The 11512-nt window shown below is 25.3% G+C and overlaps 1 protein-coding gene and 1 long non-coding RNA gene across 5 annotated transcripts; both read left to right on the top strand.

The window, feature by feature from the left end:
• The first annotated feature begins 7440 nt into the window (after positions 1 to 7440).
• On the top strand, positions 7441 to 8826 carry LOC130962027 (uncharacterized). 3 transcript variants are annotated; one of them, XM_057888114.1, is made up of 5 exons: positions 7441 to 7583; positions 7724 to 8250; positions 8331 to 8377; positions 8537 to 8590; positions 8802 to 8826. In XM_057888114.1, exons 2-5 carry the CDS (start codon positions 7983 to 7985, stop codon positions 8817 to 8819), a joined length of 387 nt encoding a protein of 128 aa, XP_057744097.1. In that variant the 5' UTR covers positions 7441 to 7583; positions 7724 to 7982; the 3' UTR covers positions 8820 to 8826. The 3 variants fall into 3 exon arrangements, with proteins under 3 accessions (XP_057744097.1, XP_057744096.1, XP_057744098.1); XM_057888113.1 differs by having other exon boundaries at positions 7447 to 7605; XM_057888115.1 differs by having other exon boundaries at positions 7447 to 7605; positions 8334 to 8377.
• Positions 8827 to 10329: 1503 nt separating this feature from the next.
• Positions 10330 to 11485, top strand: LOC130962092 (uncharacterized). Of its 2 annotated transcripts, none has more exons than XR_009079716.1 (3): positions 10330 to 10477; positions 11084 to 11182; positions 11345 to 11485. It is a non-coding gene; the product is annotated as an uncharacterized LOC130962092 (long non-coding RNA). The 2 variants fall into 2 exon arrangements; XR_009079717.1 differs by lacking the exon at positions 10330 to 10477 and adding an exon at positions 10502 to 10848.
• The last annotated feature ends 27 nt before the right edge of the window (positions 11486 to 11512 follow it).

Consider the following 11512-nt stretch of genomic DNA (forward strand, 5'->3'; position numbering starts at 1 on the left):
TCATGAGCTATTCTCTGTTTTCTGAAGTACTGTTTCAATTCAGAAATTAAAAAAAGAAGACCTACAGCTACATGATATATTAGAAATCCTGGAATTCAAGGATGCTAAAGTTCAATTTGATGCTATTTCTAACAGGTTAATTGCATTTCACTAATACGTTTATTAGCTGGCATGAACTATTTTCTAATATATACAATATTCATATTTAACACAGATATATACATCTACTGATACAAATCGATGAAAACACAATTTCTTGATATTACAGGTATCTTGTCCTAAGAAATCTACTGATACAAAACGAGACAAGAATAATGTCATAAGTAGAAGATTATAAGACAAGAATACTGTTTATCACAAAGCATGATGATCATCACAACTCATAAGAATTCAAATTTTTCCATAAAACTAGCTGGCAGCCAATGACAAACTCTGCATGGATAAGAATACTATCATATACTAAAATTGGGTTTTTCCCCAACAATGAAAGTGAGGTGTCACTTTTTCGTGAACCAATTTTTCCTCCAAAATAAATGCATTTAATGAATAATACATAATTATACTAATTTAGGAAAATATCTTTATTTTAATTATATAAAATCAATATTTAATGCATTATTAAACTACTTATCAATTATTAATCAGAAATATTTTTAATTATTTTAATTAATAATGCATAATTATACTAATTTAAAAAAATCTCTTTATTATAATTATATAAAATTAATATTTAATGCATCATTAAACTAATTATCAATCGAAAATATTTTTAAATATGTTAATTATATTCATTTTAATTATATTCGTACCCTTCTAATTCTTATTATTATCCAATAATTTTATTAGTGGCAAGTTGTTAACCCATTTATATTGATAATAATAATAATTTTATTAGGATAAATATCAAATTCTATTCCTAATATAAAAATATAAAATTTAATTCTTTCCATTTTTATTTTACCACTATAAAAGACCATGTATGCTAGAAGAAAATATTATTCGTTTACCAATTACTCTTTCATTTGATAGCTTTTACAACAATTTTTTTCTTCCTATGAGGCGTCGTTGCAAGAAGACAACTATTGTGGACACAAACTACCACACTCTCCAACTTTCGTGCTCATCATTCGAAGCTCTATAAGATATATTATCTATGAAATATTTATAGACCATGGTGTTATCATGTATGCATAAATAAAAAATATTTTGTATTTAAATTTAAGTCATTTACCTATTTGTGATATATTATAGTATGAAATTACTTTCAATATGTGTTGTGTAATGATATTATGTTCTAATTTAAGCTTTTACTTTAGAACTGTATTATGATTTTATCTCATCATTTTTTCTTAGATATCAAGTTGACGTATTTTTATTTATTATTATTATTGAAACGGATGTGATATGAAATGCACAAAAAAAAAACTCTCACATTCAATTTATTTTATTGTAGTCTTCTATCTATTTTATTTATTTTTATTTTCTTCTTGTTCATTTTATTTTCTTTTAAAATGTTATATAATTTATTATAATTTATACCAATTTACTTCTATTTAATATACTAAAATTGGGTTTTTCCCCAACTAATGAAAGTGAGGTGTCACTTTCTCGTGAACCTATTTTTCTTCCAAAATGATTGCACTATTTCTCTCTTTTAAATTTATTTTTAAAAATTATCTTTAATTGATATAATTATATTATAATTATACTAATCTCTTTTAAATTTATTTCAGAAAATTATTTTAATTATAATTATATAACAATATTATACTTAGCATTTAATGAATAATTCATAATTATACTAATTTAGAAAAATATCTCTATTATAATTATATAAAATTAATAATTAATACATTATTAATCTAATTATCAATCAAAAATATTTTTAATTATTTTAATTATATTGATTTTAATTATATTGATATAATTCTATTTTTTATTCATTATCCTAAAATTTTATTAGTGACAAGTTATTATCTTAATGGTGACCTATATAATAATAATAATAATAATAATAATAATAATAATAATAATAATAATAATAATAATATAATAATAATAATAATAATAAAAAAAGATAGAAAATTATATTTAGAGAAATATAAATTGATTAATAATTGGTTATTAATAATGATAATTATATATTTATATGATTAATTTTTAGTAATCATTAAATATATTAATATAATAACCAAGTTTAATTAGTTAACAAATGAAAGGTAAATATTATTGCACGATTGTAGAAACAACAATAAATATATATATAAATAACTAATTTAATATTAATGATAATTCAATATATATATATATATAATATATTAATAACCAATTTAATATTAATAACGATAATTATCGTTATTATTCAATAATAATAATAATAATAATAATAATAATAATAATAATAATAATAATTTTTCCTTTTATTAAAACACTCATCTAATTGAATTAATATAAATATTTAATGAAAATAAAGAATGAATTTTTTGGCTTGAAGGATAATACAATCGAGTATTCTTAAAGATTTTAAAGTTGTGAGTATATATTCTTCCTATATTAATATACGCATGCATGTTACCTCATTTTTTCCATAAATGGAAAATAATATTTACCCATTAAATTTGTTAGTTGCTCAACGAATTCATCTTATTTATTGTGATTGAGATTGATATATAATCATAAAGATTTTTTTTCCTCCATTAATTTTAGTAAAAATATCCATGACGTAAAATAAAATAAAATAAAGTCAGTATCTACTTTTTTTTCTCAATATTTTTTATATTTACGGTAAATATTAAATGTAAAAAAAATAATATTAATTATTATCACTTTTATTTATTTATATTTATAATTAAATTTAATATAATTATAGTAAGTCTCTATAATTATAACAATTTATATCTGTTACATATATAGCAATTATATTATATATAATTATATATCTCTTCTTTTATATATACTTAGCAAGTATTTCTATTTATATAATCTACTTAATATATTAAAATTGGGTTTTTTCTCAACTAATGAGAGTGAGGTGTGAATTTCTCGTGAATTCATTTTTCCTCCAAAATAAATGTATTTAATGAATAATGCATAATTATACTAATTTAGGAAAATATCTTTATTATAACTATATAAAATCTATATTTAATACATTATTAAACTACTTATCAATTATCAATCGAAAATAATAATAATAATAATAATAATAATAATAATATACTTCTACTTAATATACTAAAATTGTATTTTTTCCTAACTAATTGAAGTGAGGTGTCAATTTTTCATAAATTCATTTCTCTTCTAACATGAAAGCACTATTCTCTCTTCTAAATTTATTTTAGAAAAATGTCTTTATTATATTTATATTACAATTAACATTTAATGAATAATGTATGATTATACTAATTTAGGAAAATATATTTATTATAATTATATAAAATTAATATTTAATGCATTATCAACTAATGAAAGCGAGGTGTCAATTCTTCATGAATTTATTTTTTCTCCAAAATAAAAATACTATTCTCTCTTTTAAATTTATTTTAGAAAAATTAAAATTCCATGCCAAATATAGGTGGCAAGTTAAAAAAAAAAATAAGCAAGTTCATATAATTAAATCATATTTCTATAACATATATAAGAATGTATATTTTTATTATATAAAAATTGAATTTCTGCACTTCATGATGGGCGTGCTTCTTAGCGTATTTCTTAATTTATTTTTTATAACTCATTGAATACAATTTATTACAGTAAATTAATTATATCAACTAATTTATTTGATTAGGTATTTAAATATCACACGATTTATTATAATTTATATCAATCAAATAATTGTAATTTATTATATCAATTATTTTAATTCATTAATTTATAAGATACATAATAACATAGTTGATTTGATACTTATACTGATTAAATACAATAAATACATATTAATTTAGTTAAAAAATCATTGTCTCTTATGTTTTTTTATTTATTTTTTTTTAATTCATTAAATCCTATCAATTATAATAAATTAATTATATCAACTAATTAATTCAATCAATTATTTTCTAATTTATTTTTTTGAATTCAATAAATCAAATAAAATTAATTATACTAATTATTTGTATCGACTAATTGATTTGATTAATTCTTAAAATTATTTTTATTTAATTTATTTTATTTATTTAAAGATAACTAATTAGTTATTTAATTTTATTAGGATAAATATCAAATTCTATTTCTAATATAAAAATACAAAAAATTTTATTCAGAGCAATATATGATATGTTATCCATTAAGCATTTATAGACCATGGAATTATCATGTTTGCATAAATAAAAAAAATCTGTAATTAAGCTTAAGTCATTTACCTATTTGTATGGTATATTGTAGTGTGAAATTATTTTTAATTTGTGTTGTGCAATGATATTATGGTTTAATTTAAGCTTTTATTTTAGAATTGTGTTATGATTTTATCTCATCATTTTCTCTTAGATATTAAGTTGATGTATTTTTATTTATTATTATTGAAGCGGATGTGATATAAAATTTGTAAAAAGAAATAAAAAACTTACATTCAATTTATTTTATTGTAGTCTTCTATTCTTCTATTTCTTTTTATTTTTTTTTTATTTATTTCTTTTTAAATATCATATAATTTATTATAATTTATACCAATTAATTAATTATAATTCATTATATCAATTAGTTTAATTTATTAATTTATAATATACATGATAAAATAGATCATTTGTTACTTATACGTTTATTTTTCTAAAATTTACATCTGAATAATTATATTTTCAATTTTTGTTATGAACAAGATATTATTAATAATGAATAATAATTAACCACTCATACTTTTTTTTTTTACCAAAGATAGGAGACTCGAACCCGTAACCTCTTAATTGAGTATGGAGAGACTATGCCATTTGAGCTATAACTCATTGGCAACCACTCATACTTTTAATCAAAGTGTTTGGATGATTTTTATAAATAAATTATTATAATTATGTTAGTTCATAATTGATTAATGATTAATGTTCATGAAACTGTGTTACTCTAAATTTTATATTTTATAAATATTTTATTTAAATATAATTTTTTTAACATAAAAAATGTATTATTTTTAATAATATCGTAATTTTATATTTTTTAATTATTCTAAATGAATATTTTATCAAATACTAATTAAAGTCATTCTTCCATTTGCTTTTACTAATCTATTTTCTAACTATTATCTAAAATTAAAATCGTATTAATGAATTTAATATTAAAATTAATTTGGCTTTTTATTATTTAGAGTGTTTTTCAATCAATAATTTTATACTCTTTACTTTTTTTTTTCAATTTCATTTTGAATTTTAATTTAATACTCAAAGGTAGTGAAATTCCATTGATACAGAAATAAAGTTACAAAAGGGTCTATAGGGTAGAATAAGTAAAATAATGTGATACCCACATTGCAACATCCAAATGAAACAACTTAGGATCTAAAATGTTTATCTTTCTCTTTCTTGCCGTCTATTATATTATATATTCTATCTATTCTATTATATAAAAATCGAATTTTTACCTTTAATGATAGAATCAACGTAGCATGCTTCTGCTTTATTTTGTTTAACTCATTAAAGTCAATTATGATGAATTAATTATATCAACTAATTGATTTGAATAGATATTTAAGTACCACACAATTTAAAATTATGTATATTAATTATTTGATTTAATTTTTATGATATATAAATTTAAGGAATAAATTAAATAAGATAATTTATTACTTATTTAAATTGAATACAACAAATATAAATGAATTTAGTTAAAATTTTACTATTTTCTAATCTTTTATACATAAAAATGACAAAACAAAATTATAATATTATTTATTACTATTATAAAAATTTTACTATTCATTAATATCATGACTTATTCATTACCAATATATCTATTTCACTTAGTGAAAGAGATCCTAATAACAAAAGATAAAAAATTTGCCTTTGACAAAAACAAAACAAGTAAACATTGTTCATGTTAATGACCATAAATAGAGCAAGTTCACCTTACCGAAACATAACCTTTGATTCAACAAAATTTTATTAAACTGGTTTTATTTGGGATGCAAAATTATTCGTCATCATGTCTTAGATTGAACAAAATTATTAGTCTTAATAATAGTAAGTTATTGCTAATTAATTTATGACCGGATCGATATTTAATGAAATTTTTATGAAATATTATTTTAGTTTTCTAATAATTTAATTATCAAATCATTGTTCAAACTTTTATTTTGTTAAAAGAAATTAATTTTTATATTAAATTATTGTTCTATATAGATATTAAAATTTTATTATTTAATAAAAAAATACTAAAAAATCATCAGAATTTATTATTTTTGGACTTTGATCATCACCTAGTCATTATGTCTAAAAGTATGAGATAAAATATTCTTAAATTATTATTAAAAAGATTAAACTAAAATAATTGAGCCAATAGCTAAATAATGATAAAAATAATAAATTTTGATGAATTTTTAACATTTTTTTAAATAATAATGGAATTTAATTTGTCTATTTCTTACGGAATTTAAGATGAAAATTAATTTGTGTAATAAATTTAGTAACTAATTTAATAATTAAAATTTGTTAAAAATTAAACTTTTCAACCAAAAATTTTTTAAAACGAATTACTATATTATTCTTAATTTATTATTTTCTGCAGTATAGGTAAATAATTAATTATATAACCTATGTATTCTGTAACACTAATTAAAAATTAAGTTATGTGGGTTTATAGTATATCCTATTTTACTCTATTTATACTCCTAATATATTATATAATATATTTAAAAATTATATGTGTAGTAAAAAAAGTGAATATTAAAATTTTTTTCTTGTAAAAACTCAAAGTAACTACTAAAAAATCATTTAAATTATTAATTTAGTATGTTTGTTTTTTTTATAAAGTTAACCTAAAATAAATAATTAATTTATCTTTGTTTATATTATTTTAATTTTATTAAAAATTTAATAATTATGTTATTTGTATCACGTTGAATTTCTTTAAAATTATTATTTTTAATTTATTTGAATTTAATATTTTATTTTTATTTTATTAATAATATATATTTATGAAATATGGGATAATTGAATTTTTTTATATTTTATATTTGCTTTTAGTTTTAAAAATACTTTTGTAAAAGTCCATCAATCAAGTGGAGGATCCAAAGAAGCAAAGTTTTCACATATTATATGGCTAACTCAGCTCTACACCCACACATGCCTTACAAAAGAACTACCCTCAATCATCTTTATCATGTCCTTTCATGTACTTTTTTGCCATTTCACATAGCAGAACAGGACAAAAACCTTCTGCTCACCGAATCCGTACACGTGAAAACTTTCCAATAAGTTATTGTGCAAACTCAACATATAGTTAGTTACTCAAATATGAAGTCCTTAATTGAACTAACACACATAGTTGAAACTGAACTACAACAACAACAGTAATAACTGATGTATTAACTCAGATCTATATATACAAAAACTCTCAAAGTCTGTCAAGTTGAAAGTTGAATAAAGAGTGGCAGAATGAGAAGAGTTATTGGCTTTACCTTTAATAGTTGAGCAGATTGAGCGTGAAATTTCAAAATTTGAATTCAAAATCAGAATTGAAAAGGGATTACGTTATTTTTCTCATTCAGTTCCTCCTCTTCTGTTTTCTTCTCCTTCTTCTTCAGATCTCTTTATCACCGGATAGCTTTTCTGTCATTTGGTGGTGGTGGATACAGAGGAGGAAGCGGTGAAAGAGAGTAGATCGATGGAAAAAACTGAGCGGCTGCCACAGAAAGCACATGCAGCGAGACTAGGCAAGCGGAGAGCACAGTAGCGGCGGCGACAAGAACAGAGCGGTGAGATCTATTTATTTTCTGTCACGGTGAAAGGGACAATAGCAGTGGTGGTAGGGTTACGGCATTAGAAGAGGTTGCGGCGGCAGCTATGGTGGTCGAGGAGTCTAAGGCAGCGGTGGGCCCAGTGGTCGCAGTGGAGTTCGTGGTGATAGTTGACATGGTGATGGTGGATAAGGTGGAGGATGCGATGACGGTCGTGCATGCTACAGCCGTGGTGGGCTGGGTCAAGGATCGCAACCAGGGAGGAGGCGGATGCCGAGGTAGCTACGGCAGCGTTTGTGGCGGCGGAAGCTGCTACAACTATGGGGAGGGCATTTTGCAACAAACTGCACAACAAGTCCTCTTAGAATTTAAAGGTCTAAGATTTTAATATCCCTGCACATAGTTTTTTTTTTTTAATATTATCTTTTTCTTTTATGTAAACTGTTTCTTGTAGCAGGCAGCACCACCAGATCACTCTCAAGAGGCACGCTCCCACCTCGGGTGATTTCTTCTTTTTCCTTTTTTCTTTTTCCAATGACAGATTGGTGATGGTTGTGATGAAGAGTTGTGTGTTCCTTACTATTTGATCTGATGTATATATTTGTAATGTTGTTATTGTTGTTGTTGGCGTCTTTATCTGGTGTGGAGCCGTTGATGCAGAGAATCCAGAACCACACTATTGTTGCCTGGATTCTAATTGCCCTTCGCCAAAAGGTCTTAATCTAATTCCCTCTTATCTTCAATTTTGCATCCAATAAAACCAAATGAGATTTCTAAGTAATGGAGCATGAATTGTTGCAACATAGAAAATGAATACCACATTGGAATCTTTAATTGCTGTTTGTCTTCCAGCTTCATTTAAAGTTTCAAATTTTTTTCTGAGTCATAGATTTTTTTTTTTTGAAAGAATTGGTTTGGGGTGCAGGGTGTGGGAGCAAGATGAATCCAATGATGCTGATTTCAAAGCATCAACATGATCAAGAACTTGGAAATGAACAGATGAGGTTGCAATTCAAGGTTCTTCTTTTTGTTATCAAAGTAGTAATATTTAATTTTTGGCATTCAAGCTTCTCTTTCCATTTTTTGCTTAGATTTGGTTGCAATTGAAGCTTTTTTTTCTTGCTCAATTGTTTGCTCAGGTTAATTTATTTCTATATATTTATGTTGAGCCAGCAGCTTCTTTTAATGATTCCCACTAAATTTCATATTTGGAACAACTTCCTCTGCTGACTAGGTTTTACTTCTTTATTTTCTTTTTATTTTCCTTTTTTATTTTGTAAAAATTATTTTCATTTTAATCAAGTAGCTAAGTATGTAAAACTGTTGTTGGATCTGAATAGACATGCTCATGTTTAATTGATTTATGAAAACATTCAAAAAAATTTATTTATCAAAATGTCATATGAAAAGCAGATGATGTAACAGTATACATTGTACAATAAAATTTTTACAAGAGTAGTTTTTCAAATTAAAAGTAATAATTATTAGTATTAATGGTCATATTTCAGTAAATTTTTACAATAGATCAATATTTGGCCCGCGCTATGCACGGGTTTACACTAGTTGGGTTTGAAGTGAATAAACCAACATCTCTTGACCTAGGTGGATCTGTTGGACCTATCAGAAAAGTAAAAGCTTGCATTCTTCTTGAATCTTGAATTTGTATAATGCAAAGGTAATCCATGATGGGATAACGGGTCCTTAGAATAGTATATATAATCTCATCATCTATGTTTTATCCTCCCTGCTTTTCCCAAATGCATGGATCCAGAGACCAGAGGGGTAAACCAAAAGAGGAGAAGATAATTATTATTAGTGGGAAGATTCAATTCTAATAGGTAACATTTAGTTTCTATTGGAGAGAATGGAATAAACACTTAAAATTCCCACTATTTTAAGTAAACTTTGTTTCTCTAAGGCTTCTAAAAAGCATACATTATCATTGGTCTGTTTCCTAAACTTTAATGAATGAATCTTTTTACATAAATTATCTTATCAAGATTAAGATATGATTTTCTGTTCCGATAGTCCTTAAACATACCAAAGAAATATCTAATCAAATGACCTTTATATTGATACATTTCTCTTGAATGGCACTAGAAAATGCAGTTTATTTGATTCGTGCTAATTCCAAATCAATTAAGAACTGAGACTCTTCTGTTGTAATTTGTTTACAACTTACAGCTAGGCGAATGCAGGGTTATTTTATGGGAAGCAGGTGCTTAGCACAGGATGCCCACAAGATGCAAAATTTACTCAATTTCCCAAGGTTAGTTCTTAATGTCTATTTGTTATGTCTAATGTCTATTTTGTTATGAAGTATGATGAGAATCCTTTTTCCGTTGCAGTTGGGAGAGCGTCTGGCAAAAAAAAAAAAAAGAGATAGCGGCAGATGCTCCGGAGCTATTTCCGTTGAGCAGAGATGAAAAAAGGTCAGAGGTGACGATGTTGTTGATGCAGCAGAGACGAAGAACAGTGGCAGCAATGAGTTGTGAGTTGTGTTGCTCCCGTCATTGAAGAAGGAGCAGCTAGCGGCAAGTTGACCATACCGGTGAAGATAACGCAGAGATCTGAGATCCTGTCGTCCGCCATGTTGCAGAGGTAATTTACTTTTTAAAGGTTAGAATAGTCACACAAATAAAACTATTGAAGTGTTTCTTTGACCGTTAAACTTCATCGGAAGATTGGGTTTCATAGATTTGAGAAACAAGAACACATTTCTTTGAGCATTTCACCAACCCTCCCTCTCCGATGCCGCCGCGCCTCTTCGCTCCGCTGCTACCTGTCGTTGCTTGTTGCCCCGTCACACTCGCGCCGCCGTCCCTCCGTCCCCTGTTTCAAATTGAAAACACGTCGTAGCACCTCCTTCTCCGTATGAATCTCCGGCAATTTGTCACATGAACTATTAGGAGTGCTACTTTAATTTGCAACACATGATTTCACAGTTCATTAGTCTTGCAACATCGAATAAAGTTCGGTTTTCCTTTTCTAACTTTTCTATGTTGTTTTCTTTGTTTTGTGAATTGTGATTCCGAATTTCCGATTTTCGAATGGAGTTCTCTTCGCTGCTATGCGAATTGTTGATTCTTTCTTTTTATTTTTGTTCTCTGATTTTTCTCTTGGCTGCACAATTGATCGATGTTTGTTTTTCTTCTCAGATTATGTAATTCGTTTTGTTAATTGTAACTTGTGAGTATGCGATTTCAGTTAATATCTTCAGCGTTTCAGTGATGTCGATTATCGGAGCAGATATGCAGACTCTTGGTGATTCTCGCTTGATCCTCATCTTCCTCTCTTCGAGTCTCAGTAACAAGCACAAACCTTACTATTAGCGTGATTTTTAATTTCTAATTGTTCCTCTCTAATAAGTTTATAATATTAGAGTTTTTGTGAGTAGTCTCTTGTACTGGTTATGGAAGCTGCTTAGAGGAATTTCAACAAGTTTTCTAATTGATGCTTGTAAAACAGATGGAATGCTTTCTATCAAAACCAAGAGTTAGTTTTGCTTCTATTTCACTGAATATATGCACACACGTCAAGCAAAAATTGGAAAAGAGATAGCTATTTTCTCATTTGTGACATTATCAGAGGTAATATGCAAGCCTTCTGTATAAGCCTCTGAGCAAAATTGTTTTA

The sequence above is a fragment of the Arachis stenosperma genome, chromosome 2, assembly GCF_014773155.1.
Source record: "Arachis stenosperma cultivar V10309 chromosome 2, arast.V10309.gnm1.PFL2, whole genome shotgun sequence".
Taxonomy (NCBI): Eukaryota; Viridiplantae; Streptophyta; class Magnoliopsida; order Fabales; family Fabaceae; genus Arachis; species Arachis stenosperma.